General features: G+C 39.5%; 3 protein-coding genes across 8 annotated transcripts in view; all 3 read right to left on the reverse strand.

Annotated features, from left to right (window-relative positions):
* The window catches only part of LOC129732798 (anoctamin-8), a 77843-nt gene extending 69129 nt beyond the window's left edge, over positions 1–8714 (reverse strand). For all 6 annotated transcript variants that reach the window (XM_055694061.1, XM_055694058.1, XM_055694057.1 and 3 more), the window contains exon 1: positions 7536–8714. In XM_055694061.1, coding sequence (XP_055550036.1) covers positions 7536–7707 — 172 coding nt within the window. In that variant the 5' untranslated portion in view covers positions 7708–8714. The remainder of the gene's footprint in view (positions 1–7535) is intronic.
* A 2418-nt stretch (positions 8715–11132) lies between these two features.
* Positions 11133–12452, reverse strand: LOC129728487 (uncharacterized). The gene has a single exon (XM_055686934.1). It carries the CDS (start codon positions 12450–12452, stop codon positions 11133–11135), a length of 1320 nt encoding a protein of 439 aa, XP_055542909.1.
* Positions 12453–18478: 6026 nt separating this feature from the next.
* LOC129727409 (ATP-dependent RNA helicase vasa-like) lies at positions 18479–21305 on the reverse strand. Its single transcript, XM_055685234.1, has 5 exons — positions 21034–21305; positions 20654–20715; positions 20507–20591; positions 19752–20452; positions 18479–19678 (listed from the first exon to the last, which is right to left on the reverse strand). Exons 2-5 carry the CDS (start codon positions 20672–20674, stop codon positions 18674–18676), a joined length of 1812 nt encoding a protein of 603 aa, XP_055541209.1. The 5' UTR covers positions 20675–20715; positions 21034–21305; the 3' UTR covers positions 18479–18673.
* Between the last annotated feature and the right edge of the window lie 5764 nt (positions 21306–27069).

Below are 27069 nucleotides of genomic sequence, written 5' to 3' on the forward strand. Positions count from 1 at the left end.
GGAGAACGGAGTGTGGAGACGGAGTATGAATCATGAGCTCGCACAAATCTACGGTGAACCCAGCATTTAGAAAGTGGCCACATCTGGACGGATACGTTGGGCAGGGCACGTGGTGAGAACAACGGACAAGTAGGGTAGAAGCACCGGTTTTGGCCATAGCATCAGTTTTGGCCATGATAGAATTGATAATTGTGAAGAAGTATCTTGAATTACTCCTATTCCGTAGTCTCCTATTAAAACTACCGATATTTTTCGACAAATATATTACTCACTGTAGCAAACACATATGCGTATTTTACTTTTAATAAAGGAACTAATTATACTCTCCCAGGTTTACTGTACAGTCTAACGTTTAGGTAATTTGCAAGCTATTTTTGATAGAGCATAACCTTGTTGAAGTTTGTCCATTTCTATGACAAATTTTGTTACCAACATCATGTACAACTTACTACAGCACATGGATAAAAAATAGGCATTATAGTATGATTTTTCTCTGCAATATCAAAAATAACAAAAGCTTCCAAAAACGATCAATGATCCATTCTTGGCCACATATCAAAGCAGTTCCATAAATCACAATCCTGATATTTGTCATATGTAAACAAAACCATGGTAACGTATAAACATTGATGCAAAACATAAGATGTACGGAGTTTTTCGGGTTGTCATTAAATATCCCATAAGATTCGTGAAAACACAAAACTGATTTTGGATAAGAAAATTGTATTACTACAGCACCGCTATTTGATATAATGCGATAAATGAAAGTTCAAAGCACATGACACATGGTTGAAGGCACGTTGAATACCAATGATGGTACTGTTTGCACTATAGTTGGTGCGACGAAAAGGCAGTTGCAACGTAGATGACCTCCGCAGGATTTTGGATGGCGCGTTTAGGTTGATTAGGCAAAGAATGGCCGGGCAATCAATCCGTGAAGTCAAAACATCCGAGACTACCATGGCGCGCGCTATTTCTCGGCAAAGCTGAAGAGTATCGAGCTGGAGAAGCTGGCAGCGATCCTCGTATCGGGTGTTAGGCACGGGTTGCCGCGAGGGAAGCATTCTAAGAGTGTAACGTACGAATCAGCGCTGGATGCTTTCAATGCGGTGAATTGCATTATTGTAGTGAGGAATCCACACAGTGAAACAGAATTCCAATGAGAACCGAACAAGCGAGCAATAGAGTGTTGTTATACAATGTCTATTAGTTTAGTAAAGTAAAGTCAAATTATGAAATAAATTCGTGTGAATTCAACTTTTCGCGAATTGGCCAAAATAGGAGCCCCAAGTGGCCAATTAAGAAATGCTATGGCCAAAATAAGAGCCTAGAGAAGTTTTTTGGATGGAAAATATGTAAACAAAATAACATAATTTATTGCTACGAGACGAAGAGAAGCACAAATGATAAGATAGTAAGACCAGGTGGAGCACGATTTGGTAAGTACGGAGTGCCCGCGCGATTGGAGGCGGGCACCCATGGACCGATCAAGTTGGCGGAATTTTGTTGTGCAGACCAAGTAAGTAAGTAAGCAAGCTACTGATTTAGGAAGGCCTACACGCCCACAAAGTGTCACTGAATTCTGAGAGGTTGCTACCAACATATGATCATCGCGAACTCCGTGTATTGTGCGATTTGTGCCGATCAAAACACAGAAAAGCCCAATTATAGGTTTGTAAAAGAGATGCGTCATGAGACACATTCGTTATCCAGGTTTCAAACTTGGTCCAAAATTGCACTAATTTTCCACAATATTGACGGGGTCATTCATGAGGTTCAAGTTAATTTACAGACTACATCCCCCAAAAACATGTTGCACGGTGCTCCCACAGACCGTTATTATAAAAGAAATGCACCAAAGAATCTGAGTACACCATTCGATTCGTTATGACGTCCAGAATGTGTGGTAAAAATGTCAAAATCATCGTACGGTACATATTTGAGTAATGCCCTTTTGAAGGTCGTAAAGTACAAGAAAGTGATATAAAAACGACGAAACACTTATTGTAAAGCACGTTTTTCAACCACCATTTTATGAAAAAACTTGCAAAATAGTTTCTACACATTCCAAGGGTTATATTTCAAGACATTAACAATTGGTGGAAAGATTTATTTGAAAATCCCACAGTGAACAGTGGTCTAAACTCGAAAAATCGTGATCGTTCTAGATTTGACTGTGAAAAATTGATTTTATGTACTCAATATCTTCAGCAAAATTGTTTCATAGAACAAGGCCTTACTTTTGGCGTTTTTAGTTTTTCGATCAATCCACCTAACAGTTAGATAAAAAAAAATATTTTTTCTTATTCACAATCTACCAGATTGCTTCCTTCAGCAAAGTTGTGGAAAATTTTTAAAGAAAAACAATTGCTGTATACTGCGATGTCCTATCTGTACGTTGGACACGACAGAATAGAGTTTTTTGTGGAACACCCCTCCTTAAAGTCAGTTTTTTGTCTATAATTTTGTCTGTAATGGCCAAAACAATGCAAAATGTTCTAATATTTTATTCATTTAACTAAGATTCTCGCAAGACTTTATAAAATTCAATCTTTTGACAATCATAGAAAAAGTTATAGACAAAAAACTGATTTCAAGGAGGGGTGTTCCACAAAAATACTCTATTTTGTCGTGTCCAACGTACAAATAGGACATCGCAGTATTCAACAATTCATAACGAATCGAATGGTGTACTCAGATTCTTTGGTGCATTTTTTTTATAATAACGGTCTGTGGGAGCACCGTGGTTGGCTAATTTTTGCAAACTGCTTTGACATTTTTTTTGCTTTGTTCCAAGAATTTAACATCCAATACGTTGATAATCTGAATTTGAATAAGATATCAATTAAAAATGCCTATATCGCGTCCGAATGCCCATAGACATCGCCAGCGTATACTCACGGATTATTTAATTTTTCTTAGTTTTGCGAGTAACGGGTAACAACTAATCAATTTTTAATCAATTTTTTTCGAGACTCTCTCACTCCACAACTAACATGCCCAGAGAAATATGAGAGTGAAAGTATGTAAGCTCTCTCTCTCCTTTTTATGCTAGTATTTTTTTATTTTTTTCATGCATGGCCAGTTCTGTTGAAAATGCCATCGAAACAAGGAGCATTCTGCAATCTTCCGCTTTCGACTCTGTATGATTTCCTGCATACAACAATCCACCGGGGAGGTAGTGGCAAGCCGGCCAGACTAATGAACAGAAAAAGACTTTTTCCTTCTTGTTTAAATCATGGTTAAAGTCCAGTGATTTGGATATCAAGATATGAGCCGTTGCGGAACAGAGTGGTCTATGTGCCATCGAGCAAATTGTTCAGGAGAAGCAATTTTCGGAAAAATCTCTGAATAAAATTCTGTTCAACGGATTCTTTTAAACAAAATGTTCTAACATAAAGGCTATGAAGTGGTTTAACATTGGGATACATAAAATTAACAGCTTCTTTGTGAAATCGGTGATTTTGTCTCACCAATGTACATAGACCACTCTGACTTCATATATATATTCACTGGAATCCTCGAATCGTTTCGGAGCAGAGTGGTCTAGGTACACAAACCTGGTAAATGACAATGAAAATGACGGTAACTCGTATAAAATGGCTAGTGTCACATGTTATATGATAGCATGTCACTTGTAAGATGTCACATGTAACATTACATGTAACACAACATGTTACATGTTACATAATATTTTACATGTTACATTTTTGTGTTACATTACGTGTAACATGTTACATGTTACGTGTGACATGTACAGAACATGTGACATGTTACTTATCACATGTAATATGCTACATGTTACGTGTTACATGTTAGTATTACACCGATATATGTACATAGACCACTTTGTTCCGAAACAGAATGGCCATTCTGTTTCGGACGAAATTTCAACACGATATAAATCAGCTTTAGAGTTCGATTTTTCGAAATTTTTTTAATCTCCCAACTTCAGCTTCTTGAGTAGATGCGGTTCATGCAAAAAACTCATTTTCGAAAAAAATGGTCTTTAGACCACTCTGTTCCGCAACGGCTCATATATAGGGGTGGATTGTACAAAACGCACCAGTTAAGCATTGACAGCGCTTCAAATCATTTCAAAGCGACATTGAACGTGTAGAATGATTGTAGGATCTATTTGTTGTATACTTATGACGAAGTTTATTATAAAATACTCGATTTTAATGTCTTTTTGGTAAAAATTGCAATTGCCACCAAACAAGCCCGTGACCAAAACGCACCACAACAAAGGGCAGTATGCTCCAAAGCAGTAGGCTAACATGCCACTAGCAGAAATCAGCACGCGAAGTGAGAAGCGCTTCAAGTCTCGAAAGTAAAATCAAAAAATAAGGAACATGCTCTAAGTTGTCAAGCAATCTCCTGCAAGCTCTTCATAGTGCATTCTGCCCCAATTTTAATTTTGATTGTTTTTAGGTAAAAGTTAACGAAAGTTAATGAAATAATTTGAAATGCTCATAGTATCATAAACCCCAAAAGTGTAAAGGTTAGGGGAACCATAGTTTTTTGTATTATTTACAAGTCAGTTAATCATAAGAGCTTAAATAAAATTCATGAATAATTACATGTTGGACAGAGCCAATTGCACAGTTTTATAAGTATTTTAGTCATTATGGCACACTTTTTTATATGAGGAATGTAGAGCCAAAATCAGCGAAAACTGAAAAGCAATCAGGGGAAAATTTTTAACCGAGACGCGATTCTTTTCTAAGCGGTATATTGAAAATTAGAAAAAAATTTTTTTTTATCTAACTGTTAGGTGGATTGATCGAAAAACTAAAAACGCCAAAAGTAAGGCCTTGTTCAATGAAACAATTTTGCTGAAGATATTGAGTACATGAAATCAATTTTTCACAGTCAAATCTAGGACGATCACGATTTTTCGAGTTTAGACCACTGTGACTGTGGGATTTTCAAATAAATCTTTCCACCAATTGTTAATGTCTTGAAATATAACTCTTGGAATGTGTAGAAACTATTTTGGAAGTTATTTCATAAAATGGTGGTTGAAAAACGTGCTTTACAATAAGTATTTCGTCGTTTTTATATCACTTTTTTGTGCTTTACGACCTTCAAAAGGGCATTACTCAAAAAAGTTAACGAAAGTTAGTGAAATAATTTGAAATGCTCATAGTATCATAAACTCCAAAAGTGTAAAGGTTAGGGGAACCATAGTTTTTTGTATTATTTACAAGTCAGTTAATCATAAGAGCTTAAATAAAATTCATGAATAATTACATGTTGGACAGAGCCAATTGCACAGTTTTATAAGTATTTTAGTCATTATGGCACACTTTTTTATATGAGGAATGTAGAGCCAAAATCAGCGAAAACTGAAAAGCAATCAGGGGAAAATTTTTAACCGAGACGCGATTCTTTTCTAAGCGGCTCCTTAGCGCCAAAACAGATTTTTTTCAGCGTAAAAGGCTAATGCGGTACCTTTACTGTTTACTTTTTTCACTGGGATTTTAGAGTTGCGTTAATGTACGTTGCATTTTTTGTACTGAATGCTGAAAAATATCAGCAGGGTGGCGACTACCGGGAAAAACCGGGAGAATCAGGGAATATCAGGGATTTAATTTTTCGATCTGGGAAATCAGGGAATATCAGGGAATTTAAGAAGTCATCAGGGAAAATTTTAGAGGCTTGGTATTTTTTTACGGAGTTAGTTCTGAATTGGATTTATTAACAAGTCATTAGGTAGTGCGCGAATTTTATGGGAATTACTACGCTTTTTTATAAAAACCAGTGGTTAGACGAGATTTTTTTCTTCGGTTTCTTGCAATTGCTTCCGAACTATTGACGCACCGTCTAACATCGCCTGAGCAAGCTTTACTATCACTATTGTCATATTCCAGTAATCAAAAATGGTGATTAATTTTTTGCAACCAATTAACAGAAGACTTAAAGACTTGCTCAATAGTTTAAGTGTGTTGATAACTCGAAATATAGTGAGTCCAATTAAAGACGAAGTCACACGTTAATTTTATCAAATTTCTACCCCGAAATTTTTGCCAGCAGAATTAATTAAAACTAACTTAAATGAGATTGAATCTATCATTAAAATTTTCAGAAGTATAAAAGCAGTTAAAGTTCTTGAGAAATTCTCAGAAACTGTTTTAAAATGATCATTTTGCCAAATTATGGAAAAATGCCAAAAGTACTCAAATTTTAAAACCGGATAACAAGCCGAGGTTTCAAGTTGTCGACCAATCAATTTCTGATGATACGCGCTAATGAATCTGAAGGTTATTCAAGTGGAACTGCTCTCCTTTACATAGAAAAAGCATTCGACAGTGTTTAGCATAAAGGTTTGACTGCGAAATTGTTAATTTCTAATTTTCTACTTTTTACAGTCAAGATTTTAAAACAATTATTCAACTGATCCAACCAAAATTCCAAATCTGACTGGTTTTCTTGTCAAAGCAGGTGTGTCTCGAAATAGTTAATTGATAGCACTGTTCCTGTGAATTTTGGTGCCCCTAGACGTTTCGGTAATGCCTCAAGTCTTCAGAAACTTCAATAAAATTTTCCCGTAAGTGAACGGAAAAACGATGAACACGGTGAGCACTTTTAAAGCACTTCTGCATTTACCACGGTCACCAAATTGAACAGGTTAAAAAGCTATAATATTTCTAGAGTACTAATTTGAGCTTAAGGACAACTTTTTTTCACTTTTGTCATCGAGTGTAATGCGGTTTCTGAACAAAAAATATTTTGGTCAAGATTCAAGCTAGCAAAAGCGAAGCTAAACTGTTTCAATTACTGGTGAGAATTTTAGCAGGAATCAGTTCAAGTCTGATCCTTTTCAGTAGATTTAGGTTGAAAAACCTATGACAGTCGTAACTTAAATCAGTTTAAAATAAATTTGAATAATCAGGGAAAAAAATTAGGAACATCAGGGAAAATCAGGGAATTTATTTTTGGAAATTGAGTCGCCACCCTGATCAGGGAAAATAATGTAATATTCAGGGAATATCAGGAAATTTATTTGTGAAATTTTTTTCGCCACCCTGTTTAACCAGATAAAATACATCACATTATGTCGAAAAACATTAACTTTCCTGAACAAACACTCGACTCCATTTACAAAAGCCGTACAATGCTTTTGTTCCGACAAAGCCTTACAATGCTGTTGTTCCGACAGCTTCGTCGGAAGGCCGGTAATGGACATTTCTCAAATGTTCTTTTTTTTTTGTTCATAATGAATGTATTTTCATATGAAGTAAGTCAGTTTTTCTTCAAGTTCGTCCACGTTATTTTACTGCTATAGACAAAAAACCCAAATTTTCAGTTGTCACCCGTCAATTAAATTTAACAAAGCTTGTCATGTTTTTTTTTCAGATCTTTTGAAAAACTTAGTCACATGTTTCGCATCGATCTTTTGGGAACAGCATCCTTATGTTATTAAGTAAGTTGAAACATTTTTATTTGATCTAGCATTAAATTATCCCAATTAAGTCATTTATTTTCCTACTGGTTTCGTGTCTTAATGAAACATCAAATTGCAAGTTTACCATTTTCTACGCAAGAAATGATTTTTCCTCTTCTACGTCGCAAATTGGATTCCAAATTACTCTCATCACCATATTCTTCGTTTCCGGTATCCTCCGATTCCTGGTGTACATCCTCAATTATGCCACTATCGTGAATGCTTTCGTTGGTTAGCAACAACGGATGTTGATCCATAACGACACGATATGCTTTGCGATTACGTCGATCGGTGTCAATCCTTTATTAAAGTGGCCGATACTCACATCGGTGCTTTAAAATATTACACAGTTGTTGATACAAAATAGTCGGTGTGACATATTGGGTCATATTTTCAACGATGTCCCATAAGCATGCCCGTCAATACTTAATCACAAGTTAGCTTTCCGTTACATATTGCATTGTTAATTGTACGTTTAATATATAATGCGAAGTAACGAACAATCGGTTGTATTGTCAGAGATTGCTAATGACACTGTACACTGCGCTATGCTTTCATACCATTTTAACAAACGCACACAAACCCTATCCATTAATCATTCGGTGTATCACAGTAGTGTACCGCTCATGACGCTTTTCCGTTCGCTACACTTTTCCGTGACCCTTTTCGGTTTTGGGTAAATGCTTGTAGAATCAACTCCTTCTACCCACTCAATATTCCTTTCTAGCCAGCGTCGCCGCACCGTATCAAAAAATACAAGCGAGCGATTATCTTCCTTCAGCACCTCCGTACAACTTACGTCAGAACTCAAACGTAGGTTTCAGGACATTGCTACTTATTTATTTCTTCTGCAACTATTTGCTCTGCTTTATTTTCACATAGCTTTAAATAGTACACTGAACATTGCGTATTAAAATCAAATAAGTACGGATGAGGATTACAATTTTCAACAAAGAAACTTTTCACAGAACACTGACACTAATCGATTGCGCCGTATTTTATTATTATCCGGTTGATTACGAAACTACCTCCTAAGTTATCTCGACCAAATGTAATCTGCAAATCACGCGGTTTGACCTAATCGACTATCCAACAACTTGGTAAAACGACAAAAATTAGTGTAATTATTCGCACTACAGCAAAGGCTAGTCGATGGGTAAAAATCCTTCGCTCACACTCCACCCACCGGGAAATGAAAATTTTTCATTTGTAAGAAAGAAAGTACGCACATAATCTGGAAAAACACGGACCGTACGCCTGCGAGTTTGTCACACGAATGAGAATTTCAAACCGAACCCTGTGGGTGAGTACTCCTTGTATAAATTCAGGCGTAAAATGCGTCTGCGCCTTCCGAAGCCGGCTGTCAAGGCTGGGACACTCACGCGAATATCAACAAAACACGACCACGGGGTTATGCGGGCCGGAACGAAGACGCAATGCTCCGATCGAGCACGTGAAAAATGTTTCTATGTTTTACAAACAGCTTCAAAACCAACTAATAACATTGAGTGCCAGGCGCACGTTCCGGCAGGTGAAGCTTTTAATGTTTCATCGGAAAAAGTCTTGTTGCGAGTGGCAACGGACTGAGGGGAGTTTCTTCCGTAATTATAATATCAAACACGTAGTCATACCATGTCTTGCGGATATTATAATTTTCCTGAAATAAATTGCATATTGTAGTACATTGTTGCCTATTTTAATCTGTTTAACTGTGTATCGTGTATAACCTAAATCTACATAAGTTTTCATTTTATTTCTATCTGATGTTTATTGGTGAAGATTTGTTTTTAATAAGGTGATCATTAGGCTATTAAGTTTAGTTGTACTCACGTTTAGTCCCTCTTATAATTTTAACCGTATTTTTAGAATCAGATAACAGAGATTCTTCTAGGTTATGTTTAAGGTTGGCTATCTCTATAAGCACTCTATAATAACGATTTTTATATTAAGTATAGATGTACTATAATTTTAAGTAGGAATACTCACTAGGTAAGTTTAATCTAATTAGTTTTAAGTATTTAGATGTTTAATTTCACGCAAGTATTTAAGTAATAGTATTTAAGAACAATATATTTCGTGGTAGAGCTGCAAGCACACGTTATATCGGCTTTTAGATTGTTACTCTTTATTGTCACTTACCCAGCCGATGACAGACCTACCGTCTTGTCAGTCATCCGTCACAAGCGATCGTGTTAAATCGATCTCGCTCGATCAATCGAAGGGCACACTGGATCGTGAGTGCGCGGCCAGCTAGCAGCCCCCGGGTAAACCATTCCACTGGTAGGTTTGCTCCTCTCCGCATCGAACGTCCAGAACAGCCAGTTTAGTCACGGGTCGATCATAGATGCCGCTTCTTGTTTTTACCGTAGCTGATCGGATACGACCGTCTTTGCTAGGGTGTGTAGCAATGACCCTACCTTTCGGCCAACAGTTTCTAGGCAGGTTGGGATCTACGATAACCACCACGTCGTCTAGAGCAATCGGCTTCGAATCGACGTACCATTTTGTCCGTTTGGTAATTTCAGGTAGGTAGTCGGATAACCAGCGCTTCCAGAACTGGTTGGCCAATGCTTGAGATGTACGCCAGTTTTGCTTGAGGAAAACTCCGCTGTCATCCAATAAGGTGAATGGCTTCGTGCCGTCGGAGGAACCCAACAGAAAATGGTTGGGCGTAAGTGCTGGTGACGATTCATTGTCGATTGGCACATACGTAAGCGGTCGAGAGTTAAGCGTCATTTTGACTTCCATGAGCAAGCTTCTCAGTACTTCTTCGGACAGCTTTCGTGAAGGGGAAATGGCAGTCAGGTTTTTCTTCACACTTCGAATTAGGCGCTCCCAACTACCACCCATATGGGCAGCCAGAGGCGGATTGAAATGCCAACTAGTCTTGTCGTAATCAACTGTCTCATACAGCTTTTTGAGTTCTCGACTTGCACCAATAAAGTTGGTTCCCCGGTCGCTCCGAATGGTCCTGGGAGTTTCGCGTCAGCTCATGAAGTTTCGCAGCGCGATTATGCACGAATCGGTGCTCAGCGAGTTCACCAACTCAATGTGGATTGCTCGTGTTGTTTGACACACAACGATCATTCCCCACCTCTTCTCCGCTCTTCTTCCGATTACAACTTCCATGGGACCAAAGTAGTCCACCCCAACGTGGGTGAAGGGCAATGTGTAGGCAGCAAGTCGTTCCACTGGAAGGTCTGCCATGATTGGAGGTTGGGGGATCGCGGATTCATTTTTACATCGCTGGCAGCTCTTTCTTGCAGCCGTATACTGAACGCGAATGCGAGGAATCACGAATCGTTGACGCAGTTCGTTCACTATGGCTGCGTGGTTCTGATGGTGAAATTTTTCATGATAGTGGGTAATTATCAGGGTGGTCACAGGGTGTTTCGGGAGAATTACTGGGCTCTTAGTTTCTTCGGTAGCATAGTGACAGGCGGATATTCGACTGCGCATCCGCATCACTCCGCGATCGTCAATCCATGGTGACAATTTATAAAGTGGGCTGCTTCTCGGGAGTGTCTTTGTTTGGTCACTGCGATTATTGGTTAGTATGATCATCTCATCGGTGTAACCTTCTTGCTGAGCTAAACAAAACAGAAAACCTTCAGCTGCATAGAGTTCACCTCTGGACAGTGGCTCTTTTGATTTGGGCTTTCTATTGCTTGCGTTTGGCTTTCTATTGCTTGCGTTTGCAGTTTGCGATAAAGCGCTGGGCGTAAGCTACCGCATTGCGTAGCCCACTCCAGCCCAGAAAGGCTGAGATAACGAGGGTGGTTTTAGGGGAGTGATGATGTGCCATGAAAGAAGGTTGCAGTTCATTGTCTGTATGCGTTGACTTCGAGGAATCCTTGGGCCATTCCTTTTCACTGAGGTAGAGAAATTCTGGGCCTCTAAACCATATGGATTCTTGGGTCATATTTGGCTCCGTCTCCCACTTGGTGCCGTCATCTGCTACATTCAGTTTGGACGGCACCCAACGCCAATCAGGTGCTTCTGTGAGGTCGAGAATTTCGCTAACTCGACACGCCACAAACGTGCTATAACGACGGTGGTCTGAGTTAATCCAGCTGAGGACACCGCGAGAGTCAGTCCAGTAGGATTTGCAATGAACCTGAGTTGAAAGGGATTGTGTGACTGTTCGTGCTAGTCTAGCTCCTATAAGGGCGGCCTGCAATTCTAGTCGCGGGATGGAGTGATATCTCAAAGGAGCTACCCTGGTTTTTGCGGCAACTAAAGAGCAGCAGACATGGCCTTCGCGTTCAAATCGTAGAAACGAAGCGGCGGCTACTCCATTTTCGCTTGCATCTACGAAAAGATGCAGTTGTACTTCGCAGTCGCTGTGAATCGTCGAAGTACGAAGACACCGTGAGATTCTAACGCTTTCTACCTTAGGCAAGACTAGTAGCCATGTTCTCCATTTCTCGAACAAGGGATTGGGAATTTCTTCATCCCATTGTACGTTTGCACGCCAGACTTCTTGTAAAAGGACTTTCAAATACATGAGAAAGTGTGAGATTAACCCAAGAGGATCAAAAGTCGTCATTAGGACCTGGAGCATTTGGCGCTTTGTGGGTCGACGACGGCCAGTGAGCAGATCAGGGTTATAACGATTCCATCCAATTTTGTACACAAATTCGTCCGATGATGTGCACCACCACATTCCTAGCACCTTTTCTGTAGCCATTAGCCCAACCGACAGATCCATATTTTTCTCCGATGTATTGCTTTCGTTTAACACGGCTAGCACTTGTTGAGAGTTGCTCACCCAGTTTCTTATCTCAAATCCGCCGGCAGAGTGTAACTGTCTGACTTCTTGCGCCAGGCGAATTGCATGCTCAGGTGTTTCGACACTGAACATCGCATCATCCACGTAGTGTCGCTTCTTAATAACTTCAACGGCCTCTGGAAACTCTTCTGTGAATCTATCTGCGTTGATGTTCTTCACGTACTGAGCACTGGCCGGGGAGCAGCTAGCGCCAAACGACATCACATTCATTACGTAGACCTGAGTTTCACCAGCCTCGTCTTTCCAGAAGAATCGTAGACATTGTTGGTCTTCCTAACGCATGCGAATCTGGTGGAACATTTCCTTGATGTCGCCCGTGAGACCTACACGAAATTCGCGGAATTGCAGCAGTAATGCGAATAGAGAGCATAGCTGATCGGGACCTGTAAGCAGCGCTGAATTTAGAAACACTCCAAAAGACTTTGCGGCTCCGTCCCATACAATTCTAATTTTACCCGGTTTATTGGGGTTAAAAACGGGGAATATTGGCAAATACCACACCCTTGGGTAAGGCCTGTTAAGTTCCTTCTCCGACAGTTTGCGCACATACCTTTTAGCCAAGTACTCAGACATTAGCTTCTGCAGAGCATTGCCCAGCTCTGGACTTTTCTGCATTCGCTTCTCGAGGCTCAGGTATCTGCGCAGAGCCATTTCCTTGCTATCTGGTAAGCGGACGCCATCGTAACGCCAAAGTAGGCCGGTCTCATATCGTTCTCCGTTGTACTTAGTCAGTGTTTGGAGGAGTGAGATAGCTCTTTGGTCTTCTGTTGATAGCGGATCTTTATTTAATTTCATGATGCCAAGACTGTCTATGGCAAAATATCCCTTGACCATTTGGTGTACATCTTCGTCAGTTTGATGCCTGCATTCACAGACGTGGAAGGCGTAGTGAACGAAGTTTGATGTATCTTTAGTGCCGCATCCTCCGCAGATTGTCCATCCCAGTCTAGTTTTGACGGCGATAGGTTGGTCCAGGCTTCCTTCCTTGCTTTTCAGCACTAGGCTCACTCGAGCGTGCTTTAGATCGATAAGAATCCGAGGGCGCACATTTGAATAAGACTCGATCGGCAGATTCCGGCAGTGTGGATATTGTAGGGCTATCTCCTCCATATTAAGAGACTGGAACGGCAGCATCAGCTCTTTTACTGTGCGAACTCCATTGAGTTGAAATTGTTTAGCAGGTGACTGAATTCCAGCAATTTTCACGTTTACTGTGCACGAGCTCGCCTCGTTTCGTTCGGTACCTCCTGTCCACCGCAAGCAGAGTAGATTGATCGGACCCTCCACCTCCAGTTGATCAGCTAGCTCTTGATCTATCAGAGTAATGGCTGAACCTTCGTCCAGAAAGGCGTACGTTCGGGTAGATTTCCCATTTCCGTACAGAGTAACCGGAAGATAGCGGAGCAGTACAGCATTTGGAGCCGACTGATGTGTGTTGCACCCATGTACATTGCTGGGTCCGGCCGGTGAAGTGCCAGGGTGCACTGTAGGTGTAGAGTTTTATGATGTACAGTTTTGGAATTTCGTTATGGAGCAACTCGTGATGGTAAAAAGTGCAACCAGCTTTTCCACACGGTTTCGTATCGCATTTTCTTTCGTGACGAGTGAGACATCGACGACAAAGTGTGAATTCCCTCACGGCGGCCCACCTATCGTCTCGAGAAAACTGAAGGAAGCGCTTGCAGTTCGATACTGACTTACATTTCCCATTGCAAACTGGGCAGTTGTCGTTATTAGTTGGTTTCTTCCAAGAGCTTTCTTTGCTGGATTTCGAAGCATCTTCATTTCCAATGGGGAGTTCGGAGTGCGTGTGTAAGTAGGTGCTGGTCTTTTTTGACGAATTTATAAAAGTTTTTGTTGGGTTATGTTGCTGCAGTTCAGTTGGTATTGTTAAAATACTAGCAGCCTCCGCAAGTGAAAATATCCATTCTCCGAATGTCGCCAGGTTGACCCTTGGAAGAGTTAAGCGATGTCGAGCCCACTCCAGTTTCAATGTCGCAGGCAGTTTGTTCACCAGTTGGTGGAGAAAGGAGACGTTATACATATAATCCTCTAAGCCACATGCATCGACAGTTGCGCAGAAGTTCTGTACTTTAACAGCAAGGTCAACCAACAGCTCTGGCTTATCTTCTTTGGTCGTTGGAATTGTGTTTATTTTCACGATCAGGGAGTGAATAATTGCTTCAGGCTGACCGTAGAGCACTCTTAGTGTGTTCATAACATTGGTCACGTTTGTCGGGTGCATTAAGCAACTCTTAACGGCCTCGTACGCCTTTCCTTTAAGGCACCTTTGTAGTCGGATCATATTTTCTTCATTTGAATAACCGCATATTGCGGTCGTACTTTCAAAAGTTGAAACGAAGGTCGGCCAGTCCTCAGGATTTCCGGAGAAGAGAGGAAGATCTTTTGATACGGCTTGCCGAGAGGCCAGTTGAATGTGTGAGGGGGGAGAAGTGTTGTGCCACGTAGGTTGTTGGAGCTGTGATGGATGATTGCCGATGCCATGAAACTGCGAAGCGTTGCTTTGATGAGCCACGGACTGGTTCGGTTGATTGTTCCAAACTCCTTGGGGTGCATGCACGAATGTTCCGGCTCTGGTCTGGTAGTCTTTGGCTGGTATGCGATCCGAGCTTCTCTCACCATATAGTGGAGTACTGTTCGGATTCACTAACTGCGGTCCACGCGAGCGTAAATTGTGATACTCCGTTGTGGGGGTTGTGGGTGATTTTATTTCTGTGTGCACTATTCATATCACTTCTGCCACCGCCATTGTGATGTTCAGCTGCGGATTTTCCACCGTTGATAGTAGAATGTCCTTTAGGAATGAATGGTTCTGTTGCACCGTCAGCTAGATTCCCGGCAATCACAAAACCGTTAACCTCTTTCACCCAGTTTCGCACTCGTCCGCTGCGGTTCGCGGTTCGAGCAGGTATGGTTTGACATTTGTTCCAATAATGCGTACTTCTCTTTCAGGTAGTCACGATGTTTTCTGGCTTGCTCTTCCTCAAAAGCACGTTCCTCCTCTAACTTCATCAACTGCAACTTCAATAGTGTCTGTAACGATGCGTTGGAAGATGCAGGTTTTTGGTTGGATTGCTGCGCCTTCGCGGAGTGACCTTCCTCACTAGCAGAGACAACCCCCACCTTCGGTATGTTGCTGCGCTGTTGTTTTTGGGGGTTACGATCTACCGATGATGGTTTGGGGTTAAGCAGTCTTTCTTCAATTGCACTAACTTCGAGGCTGACCAATCCTCTTCGATGACTCGTTGTCGAGTGTTGCTGGGTGTCCTTGGCAGTTTGGCATTTGTGACAAACCCAGCTTTGATTTTCGACTTCCTGTGTGACGCCCACACACGCAAAGTGGCTCCACATATCGCAATCATCGCATTGGACCATGTCCATAGTGTCAGGATCGTAGCAAAATTGGCACGAACTCTCTTTGTTCATTGCATTTGCAGACTTTTTAACCCTATCATCCACTGTGACCACCTCATCCTCACCATTTTTATCACCACTTGACTGTTGGTCGTTCGCAGACGACCTGCTACGGGTACCGTACATAATTCGATTCGTTCGCGTAAACGGAGTTATAAAATGTTGCGAGTGGCAACGGACTGAGGGGAGTTTCTTCCGTAATTATAATATCAAACACGTAGTCATACCATGTCTTGGGGATATTATAATTTTCCTGAAATAAATTGCATATTATAGTACATTGTTGCCTATTTTAATCTGTTTAACTGTGTATCGTGTATAACCTAAATCTACATAAGTTTTCATTTTATTTCTATCTGATGTTTATTGGTGAAGATTTTAGTTTTTAATAAGGTGATCATTAGGCTATTAAGTTTAGTTGTACTCACGTTTAGTCCCTCTTATAATTTTAACCGTATTTTTAGAATCAGATAACAGAGATTCTTCTAGGTTATGTTTAAGGTTGGCTATCTCTATAAGCACTCTATAATAACGATTTTTATATTAAGTATAGATGTAATATAATTTTAAGTAGGAATACTCACTAGGTAAGTTTAATCTAATTAGTTTTAATTATTTAGATGTTTAATTTCACGCAAGTATTTAGGTAATAGTATTTAAGAACAATATATTTCGTGGTAGAGCTGCAAGCACACGTTATATCGGCTTTTAGATTGTTACTCTCTATTGTCACTTACCCAGCCGATGACAGACCTACCGGCTTGTCAGTCATCCGTCACAAGCGATCGTGGTAAATCGATCTCGCTCGATCAATCGAGGGGCACACTGGATCGTGAGTGCGCGGCCAGCTAGGGATGGCCAACAAGTCTCAAACGCCAAATGTACAGATTCAAAGCTGTCATTTAATGTTTCTTTGTTGAATGTCTGATTGATTGAACAGTTATAATTAACGTCTAAAATAGATAATCTTAGATAAACGAATATAAAAGATTAAACTGAACTAAAAAAAAAAAACAAATAAGACCACCTAGTTAGGCTGGCTAGACGTCAGGGCCGGCGTCACACTATTTTCCTGAGTGGGTAGTGCGGAAAAGAAAAGGATCGGGGGTGTTAGAGGCGTAGCCAGATGGAGGGCGACCTACTGACACCTGAACAAAATTTTTCAAAAAATCGATGGCGCATCAATAACAGGGGGCCAATGGAATGTATAAGAAAAATTTAGCTTTCGAACTTCGTTCAGTAGTAAGATTTGCATTGAAAAAATGCCTTTTTTAGCTGGGGGACGTTGGACGAATTCGCCAACGTGGGTACCACATCAGCAGCAGCTCTTTGGGGAAGTTGATTTCCTTCGTGGGGGAACAAAATGCGATGTGCCTTGCCAGTAGTTGCCATCCAGGGTGAGAACCCCTCCAGTCTCCAGCCCTGGTCTTCCCGGAACGACGGTTAAGTATTACGTCGGGGAGTGGCTTTTGTGCGTGATGCACCCTCTTTACTCTTATAACCTCCTAGCTAACTACCTGGTGACTGGTAATTAGCTACCACTGCCGTGTTGGTGGTTGACCCGCCACACACGTTGCAGCTCCAGGACAATCTGAGAGGCGGCCACACAGACCGCGTTCCAGATGTCCGGGTTGTCGCACATCCTCCGAACTAGATTGTCCGGAGTAGTGCCAGGCCCGCTCACAGCCATCATGTCGATGCTTCTGTAGTGAACTCGTCTAAATCTCACTAGAGAGTGAGAGATCAAATGAGAATGAGATCCAGATTAGAACATCTGAGCATGTAAAGGTATAAAGGAGTTAAGGAGAAATATACGACAGATCATGTTTTACAACCAAGCTAACAAGACGTGTTCTATTTTAGCTTCAATGAACACAAAGTCCGTGACAGTTGCAAACCATATTGGGTTCCAACAGTTTAAAAATTAAAAAAAGGTTTCTAAGCTGCCAGGAATTTGTTATACATAGTTACTGAGTAACTTTTGTACCTTCCTGCGCGATGCTCCTCTGGAGGGCAATTGTTTATCGTAAACGGTATGAAGCTGCGTAGCTGCAAGGTTACAGAGTCCGCTTTGTCAAGCGGGATAGTCGTGGGTTCGTATCTTAGTAGAGTCAGGCAATTGGTGTCGAAAAGGATCTAAGCAAGGGGGTATTCTAAAGCTTTCCCCCACCACTTACCCTTTCTTTACGCTGAAATCTATTTTACCTTTGCGTGACTTCCTCTTAACAAAACTAAGTCCCTCTTATCAATAAAACTGGCCAGAAGGGGACGCACGACGAAACTTCTCCAAGGAATTATAATTGGTGATATTTGTCAAAAAGAAGATGTGTGAAAGGACGAGTAAAAATCACATTACACACACACCACAAGCACTGATAAAATAATAAAAAGCATGCCCACTTCTCAATAGGCGTATATTGCTAATAAAAGAAGTGCGGCAAACACTAGGGCATATCTCACAATAGATCAACAACGGTTCTGGTCGCAGTGAAGAAGTCCATACAGGAAAAGAATCTTAGTTGAGACCAATTAATTTATGGTTAGGCAAAAACTCGATCTTCGCTGTAACAAATTTCCAAAGTTTTTTCTTATCAGCCAGCTACAAAATGAGGCAGGCTCATTAAAGCAATCAATACGTCTCGAATCTACTCGTTTTTTGTAATATGGCATCTTAGCCTCAATAGTTTATTATTCGAAATCGAGGGAATATTACACCATAATCGCATCGAGTTAAAAGTTTTTGAGCTTGTTCAATTATACTGTCATCGTTAAGGAAATTTCGGATTATTAACAATAGTATATCATTTCTAAGATTTTGTAATTAAATTCGTTTTTCCTATTGATTTCATAATCAAGCTTTTTTCTTCTTCAAATAATGTTAAGCAGGCATTGCATTCTTTATAAGAACGGCATAAAATTTGAAATGTAACACAATATAAGGATTTCATTTTAAACAAAATATTGTTCAACCTACAACACACTTCTGTGTTACTAGTTTAGCCCCAACTTTCTTCTGGCTCCAGCTGATTCGGCATTGCATCCAGTCTGGACCCTTCACCATCCCTATCTCGAATATCTTGACCTCCAAATTGACTCGGTCCGCCAAACGAAGAACTACTAGAGATACCTTGAAGAAAGACAGGCACTTCTTGGCCAGCTTGGGTGAGAATCTTCAATAAATCTGACGCGATTGCCATATCAGCTTCCGGGTCGTAGAAACTTGTAGCAAGTCCTTTATTACCAACACGCCCCGTTCGACCAATCCGGTGAACGTAATCATCGATACTTTTGGGCATGTCATAGTTAATAACATGAAGAACATTTTTTATATCCAATCCACGGGCGGCCACAGATGTTGCAATAAGAATATACATTTTTCCAGATTTAAAATTTCGCAAGGCTTCCTCTCGTTCACGTTGCAGCCGATCGCCATGAATCGAAGTTGTCGGATATGTTGTCTCCGATAGTAGCGAAGCGAGATAATCTGCATTTCGTTTTGTTTCAACGAAAACTAAAGTACCTTTGGGATCATTCAACTCCAAAATCTCCTGCAATTTCTTACGTTTCTGAAATTTCGTTACCTGGTAAACAGTTTGTTGTACGTCTGCACTCGCTCCACCAACAATGCCAACAGCTGCAAAGATGTAATTGTTCAAGAACTGTCCCGCCAATTCCTGAATCGCACTCGGAAATGTAGCGGAAAACATAAGGGTTTGGCGTGATTTTTTCGAAGGCATCGTATCATTAGTCATAATTCTTTCAACGTCTGACATAAATCCCATATCCAACATGCGATCAGCTTCATCCAATACCACGAATTTGATTCGATCAAAACACACAGCTTGTTTATCGACAAAATCTATCAAGCGGCCTGGTGTTGCAACCAGGATATGACAACCGTTCTGAATATTATCCATTTGATGGCGAGTAGCAGTACCTCCATAAGCAATACAAGTCTTTAAAAATGATCCAACAGAAAATTTTCGCGCCTCGTTGAATATCTGGAATACAACAATTATGTTAAAATGTTAAAAACAGATAATACGATTATTCAGTCATTCGATGACATTTTACCTGCAGAGCTAGCTCACGGGTGGGTACGACGATAAGTATCTGTGGATTTCCTGCTTGTCTGTTGGACTTATCACTTAATAAAGTGTTTACCATGGGCAGTAAAAATGCGGCAGTTTTTCCTGATCCAGTTTGCGCACAGGCCATCAAATCTCGACCTTCCATGATGATTGGTATGGCGTATTTCTGAATCGGAGTGGGTTTATGGTAGTTTGATTTTCGTACGTTACTCAAAAGACAATCTAGCAACCCCGAACCAGCAAAGGAATCAATGGGTTTCGGAGGATTTTCACCAGTCACTTTAACTTTAATTTCATCGAATTTGTCAAAGTTAATTCCAGAACTAATTCCGGACCCGAACATTTCTTTTTCGTCGTCGGTAGGAGCTGGCGGTATATATAATTCTCTAGGTTTGTCAGTTTTTACTCGATCTCTATTTGCTGTATCATTGTTGTTCTCTTGCTTACGGAAACCACTTTCGCGATTCCTATCCCCATTTCTATGGTTTACTCCACCATTTTCTACAGCACTGCGACCTCCATCTCGACTACCCCGTCCGCCTCTACCACCTCGGAAGCCAGTACGATTAACTTCGTTGCCATTCCCATTTTTTTCCTCTCGAGGATAATGATCATTTTTGAGGCCAAACCCGTTTTCCTTATTTCTGTTGCTATAATTTCCCCGTCCTCCTCGCGAACCACGTCCTGGAAATAAAAGAAGTTGTCTTGTAGAACTGTTTATAAGTTTTTATAACAAACCTCGATAACTATGTCGACTTTCAGGATAACCACTATCATCTCCACCAGAATATCTACTCTGACTGAAAGATTTTCCAGAATCGTCCTGTAAGAGTAACAAATCCATTGTTAACCATAGATGGTCACCGAACAAAAAACACCACTTACGTTGTCTTCCCACTCGCTCATCGTCACGCTTACTGATGATAAGACCAGAAAATAGACGGTTGCTACATAAAATAAGAAATAGATATCACCGAACACATGCGATCAGTAAGATAAAACACAGTTGAAAAGAAAGTTGGTGATAATAATTAATTTCCCTCCCAAAGGCAGTCAAAAGCAGAGCATCCAATTTCAGGCATCCATGATTTACCGTATTAATTATTTGCGGATGAGCAACAAACTCGTTAGTGTCGGAGCTTTTTAAATTAGGTATTCTGGCTTTTCGCTTTCCGCACATCCATACCTATTGCAACTGGAGAGCTCTTCTTTTGTGCAAGCTAATAAAACTGTTAAGTTCAAATTCTTTGCGTTAATGTACTTACCAAATTACACAAAATGTGATATTCTACGAAATAAATGTGTTGCGTTCACTCTTTCTTCTTATTAACACATGTTCATAAACCTCGAGTAAGCACAAAAGTAATGTGTAGAAAATGCTGACTAGACTATTTGAAATTAATCCTCCGAACAAAATACTTTGTGTTTTGTATGGCGTCTGATGATCGAGAAATGCGGTTGAATTAGTTTACTATAGCGTTTGTCGCGTTTGTCGGCATTTGAGGGAAGCCTCAAAGAGAGTATTGTTGTTTGAGTTTTGACATTTACCGCATTCATTCCAAGGTATCCAAGGATGCCAGATATGCAGACAAATCTGTATTACACATATAGCAAATTTCTTTATTTCACTGTGTGCAGGCAAAACTATAGTCACTGTATGTTTTACTAGTCTGGCGGAGTGGATTCGGGAACCAATTTTAACTGTTATAACGGGAACCAGTCGTATTGAGTTTCCATTGACTGGTTCCCGTTATAACTGTTTAAATTGGTTCCCAAATCCACTTCCGCCAGACTGTAAATATAGGGACTGCAGTCAAAACTGGGTCAAAATCGTCAAAATCGAGCGAATAAAGAAGGGTTTTGACAGCAGTTAGTGCGCTTCCAGTTCAAAACGAGATGAGCTGGTGGAATAAAGAAATTCGTTAATAGACTGTCTGTGTTTCGACCGTTTCGACACAGGAACGTTTTTTCTATACAGGGGTGGCATTGTGCATATTGATTCGAGTGATTTTTGTTCGTTTCGATCACTTTTGACAATAACAATTCAATTTCGATTCAAGCTCGAAACGAGTGGATGGCGTATAATTGTAGTTAATTTTCGAGCAAAACTGGCATTACGTCAAGGTTCTTTTCAAGCATCTCTTAGCTCGAAAGTGATGAAAACTGGTCGATAAGTTGAAGACGGTCGTGGTACCCTGGGAGGGAGAAACGGATACGAAGCTGTATGAGTGTCATAATGAACCAGAATGAGCTGTCATTGACTGTGAATTTGAACCAAGGAAAAAAGCATTTTTTTGCAATGAGTGTTGTTATAACAGAACGGTATCGCGTTGCTCGAAAATATATTCATCGCAAACAGTTTTTGTATTCATTGTCGTTTTACAAAATATTTTGGTTTGTTTTGACGTAAAATAATGAATTTCATAAACTTTAAATAATAATCATGCTATCGTACTGCGATTATTATACTTGCGCTTCTTTTGGCTTAAAGCTTTGGTGACAATTTCGAACACACTTCATCATGGTCGAACCACATACTTAGACATACGTAACACTGGCGATTTTTTTTGGTACTCTTTGCCCCACATCACCCGGTACCAACACCAGTTTGAACTGCTCGACGAAAATGAACGGAATGAATTTTCTTCATCGCGGCTCTACTCGAGCCCATAACAAAATCCCTTGAGAAACTGTCAAAAAGTTGTTTTCAAAATCAATGCTGCATTTTTCGAGTAGGAACGAGACAAATGCAGGGCTGCGCATGTACACAACCTCCATAAACTACTCAAACAGAGGTTTTTTTACAGAGGTTGGTACTTTCGAGTAGTTTATTTTGTACCAACTTCTTTGGAAGATTTCTTCCTGAGTGTTACGTATGTCTTATGTATGTGGTCGAACTCAAAACTCTGAAGAAACTTCTATACAACGGCAAATTAAAAAAAACACGGACTCGAAAAATTAGTTTGTAAAACTTGCACATTCAGTATTCCTGATGTCACTAAAAATTTCGTTTGAGTCATGCATGTGGTGCAGCAAGAAGATAGTTACACGCTACCAGAAAACGACGCATGTGCGTGTTCTCTGTTTTGAGTGTACACACTAGGGTGGTTTACCGGTAAATTGTCCTTTCACAAAAAAATAGAATGCAGGGTATTTTTAAGAAAAAGAAGAAGCAACACCCGCAACTGACAGACATCTCAAACACTGGTAAAAAAGTGCTGTAAGGAATAGCACTCGATACACGTTCAACTGGGGATAGTTAAATGTTCGTAATTGAAATACAAAAATATCCGAATAAGTTTTATTCTCTACACCTCATTAGTTAATTTGAGTCTTTTTCATTAAGCAGACAGTATATGAAGTAGAGAGAACGAAAATTAAGCGAACTGGAAATATGATATATTTCCAGTTCGCTTTATTTTCGTTCTCTCTACTTCATATACTGTCTGCTTAATGAACTTGCGTGTTAACGGGAAAAAGCCGTTGTTAAAAATAGAAATTCAGTTCGAAAAATATAGTCTTTCTATTTGTTTCTTAGGTTTTTGTTTGTCTTTATTGCCATCAGCGATGGGCACCATTTCGCCTGTTTTTAGATCGGTTAGTGAATATGATACGACAACATCGGGTACGGGTTTGTTAAAGTTCGCATGCTTTTGGCGATTTGATGTATTTATCACAACAATGCTATGATATATAAAATAAAAGTCATGGGACAACTATGTCTATAAAGTTCAATTTTGAAGATGCAGGAGACAGACATAGGAACGATGCGCTGTACACTTTTGCAGTACTGGAAAACATCTATGTTAACTCAGGAAACAAATTTTCAAAAAAAAAGATTTTCTGAAGCATAGAAATTCTCAAGCTGGAACCAACAGAAGTTATGGGGAAACTAGGCCTTCGAATTTCGTTTAGCGATTGGGCTCAGAAGCTTCGGTTTTTCGAAAAAAGTCCTCAATGGTAAAAATAAATTAAAGCTGAGAGAGTTTCCCAGCTGAAAAATATATACATATTTTTTTACCACAAAAGGTCAAAATAATGGTCGCAGTGGTCCAAATCTTACAAAAAAAAAACACTAGATTTTAACGTTTATTGCATCTCTAAGGAATTTGGCATCACATTTTTTTATCGAACATTTTTTTATTGATAAAAAAGTATAATTTTACCCGCACGACTTCCCGAAGTCCAATTGTGCTGAAAATTAGAAAAGCGACTTCTTTCGAGAAGACGAAACTCTTGAGCCGTACCTCCAATTCTCTGAACGAAATTCAGAGGTCTTTTTCCCATATATCTCATCGACACATTTTTTTGTTGAGGTTTTAACCGGCGGTCATTCACCAGTCAATGAAAACTATATTATATTGCATACTGTTTAAGCAACATCAAATAATGGATTATAAATAGTTTATTCGTAGAACATTCTGATTGCAAACCATATCAATGCGGCTCTGCTGCATAGTCGAGGGCAAGGAATCAAGGCGGCTTCAATGCTATTCAATTTCAATTGAAGTAAATTAAGAGTGCTTTGACAAACAAGTTCATGACTCATGAGTCGCATTTTTATCGGTGCTGTCTGAGATTGTCATTTTCGGTTGTCAGTTGCGGTTGTCAGTTAGAGCGCAAAATTCTAATTTTTCTCTGAAATCACAATAACAAAAACCGGTAAAACCGATTTTTTTTCAATACCGAAATACCGGTATTGAAGAGGCGAAAAACCCGGTATTTTCGGTATTTTTCTCAAAATTCAAAAAAAAATGTCGCAATATTCATAAATCGTTGTAAAGCTAATGAATGCTACCTACTTAGGTGGGCTTTACAAATCACATGATGTATATAATAAATACATTTGACAGGAGCAACATTGAAAATTAATTTGTTCTTACCTATTCATCAATTTTATGTTTCCTTCTTGTTTGTTCTGCTTGGAATTAGACGATGAGTTTGTGTGTATTGATAATATGTCAAAAAACTTCATATTAATCAAGCAGAACTTTTATTTTCTAATAGAACAGCTAATCTCTTTACACTCTCATACATACAGAGACAACTCGTGGGTTTTGAACCTACTAGCTCAACTACAAACTACAACTACAACTACACTTTCTTTTACCGGACTCAGCAAACTTTTTACTGAGTTTTAAACAGCTGAGCCATCAGTAATTTGTTCGGTAATTCATTTGCTTGACGAGTGTTCGATATTTTTTCATTGTCGCTGAAACGTCAAAAATAGAAGATAGCTCAGCAAAAAATTACAAACCGTCCATCAAAAGTTGCTGAATAAGGCGGCATTTACGAAGCTGACGATTCGTCACAAATTACCAAACATTCTACAAAATGCAATTTAAGCTTGTTTTTGTTTATGAGATGGATGAATATAAATACAATTATACTAATAGTTGCTATTATAACTTATTCCATACTGGTGTTTCGGATTGTTTTTATCGATTATACTACTGTTTCCAGCATTTAAAAAAACGGGAGAACAAAAACCTCTTTCGGTTCCATCAAAAATAAATCTAAGTCTGCAGAATTTACCTTCCAGAACTGTCAAAAGACGGTATTGTGCAATGATCTATACAATTCAAGCCAATTCCTTAAGCGGTAGAAACTAATTTGATATTTCATATGGTGAATTACCACCAACTTTATTTTTCTTTTTAAATACATTAATTTTACATTAAATATCATTGTCCAGAACAATACAAAATATTTTTTGTTATTTTCACCATAAAAAAAGGGGGCCTTTGTATCCTAACAGCATTTTCAGGCATTTTTCCCATACATTTAGTCACTGACAATGTTTTTCATGGAAAAATTACGTTGTTAATCTAAGACAAGACGCGACAGCTGGCTTCTCATTTTTCTTTTCGTAACGGTCGTCATACCCGTTGAAATTTTTTTGAACGTACCACATCGTTGATGCCAGAATGATTATTTTTAACAACTTTTGCAGGTCAATTAAAATACATTACTCGGTAATATCATCAGTTCATTCTCAAACCCCTCGAAAACTGTCTCATGTTGTAGGGAAGTAGTTGATTTGTAGTTACAGTACAGCAGTTCCAAAGCCATGGAAAAATTGCATATATGTTCAGGAATAAACTTTAGATTTCGTCTCGACGTAATACGGGACAAAACTTCTCCGATCGCACGAAACGAAAGCTTAGAAATGTACCTTGCATACTTTGGCATCATCATTAAACACAATTATATTAACGTCGCAGCACTAAATCGAAATCGCGACTTACGTTGCGCGCGACTTTTCGCTGCGACTTTAAATATTCTAACGTGGGAAGTAGTGCGCTGTATAGCATATCAGATGCGCTATCCAGCTTTTTACGCACCATAATGGCGGTCGCTATAATGCGTGTTCGTAATATGCGAACCTCTCTGCTAACGTCAGATTTGCGATTTCTGAAAAATTGGCAACACAAATGTTGCCAGATATATTTTTCTTTTGTTAAAATATATGAAGACTTAAAACTGACGTAGGCAGAGTTGTCAAAAGGGTGGGTAATTTATTACGAACTCTGCATTATAGCGTCCGCCATTATGGCGCATAAAAAGCTGAATACAGCGCACTATTTGCAACGTACACGGTAAGAAAAGAAAACTCATTAATGGGTACTTTTTCAACCATTTCGCCAAAAAGTGAGCCAACCCATTTAATGGGTAAACTCGATTTACCCATTAACGATCAAACGTCAAAAACTGGGTACAATTTCACTCATTTTGAGAAATGAATTTTCTCAAGAAAATGGGTGAAATTGAACCCATTATTAAATAAAACCTGCATCCATGCAAAAACGAAAATTTTGTGATTATCACTCAAAAGAATGAAAAGAAGTAAAAGGGAATTCAATTATATTTATTTTTTTGAAAATGTATAAAAATGACTCTTATTTACGAATACAGGAGTATTTTATCTGCTATCATCAATTCTCAGCCAGATAGTAGACATTCTAGACCTAATATAAAAAACTCTCTTGCTTCGGCGATCGGTAGCTCTAGTATTGTGGGTGCCAACCCTAAATACAACAATAACAAATCACTTTTGATATTATTGCCGACATTAGAAGATTTCGGTTTTGGTCGTGTTTTGGTTTCGCAGCTCGAAAAACAGCAACAATAACAAACGTACAAGCATTGAAACGTCACCCGTGGATTGCCTTATTCACTGTTACTCGGTATAGGGATGCCAAAGGCTCGATTTTTTACGTGACGATTGCGTTATCGGATTCAGCCAATCAGCAGCCTGGTCGCAATTAGTTGCATATAACAGTGACCTGCTGTCCCGTTTT

Source organism: Wyeomyia smithii, chromosome 3 (assembly GCF_029784165.1).
Source record: "Wyeomyia smithii strain HCP4-BCI-WySm-NY-G18 chromosome 3, ASM2978416v1, whole genome shotgun sequence".
NCBI classification, from domain to species: Eukaryota; Metazoa; Arthropoda; class Insecta; order Diptera; family Culicidae; genus Wyeomyia; species Wyeomyia smithii.

What these genes read in the sequence shown, in the direction of transcription:
- LOC129728487 (XM_055686934.1), bottom strand. Translation starts at nt 12,452, where the DNA reads ATGAATGTGATGTCGTTTGGCGCTAGCTGCTCCCCGGCCAGTGCTCAG.
- LOC129727409 (XM_055685234.1), bottom strand. Translation starts at nt 20,674, where the DNA reads ATGAGCGAGTGGGAAGACAAC. An exon ending in AAGTCGACATAGTTATCGAG is followed by an intron (nt 20,453 to 20,506) that starts GTTTGTTATAAA and finishes TTTTATTTCCAG; the next exon opens with GACGTGGTTCGCGAGGAGGA. An exon ending in CCCGTGAGCTAGCTCTGCAG is followed by an intron (nt 19,679 to 19,751) that starts GTAAAATGTCAT and finishes GTTGTATTCCAG; the next exon opens with ATATTCAACGAGGCGCGAAA.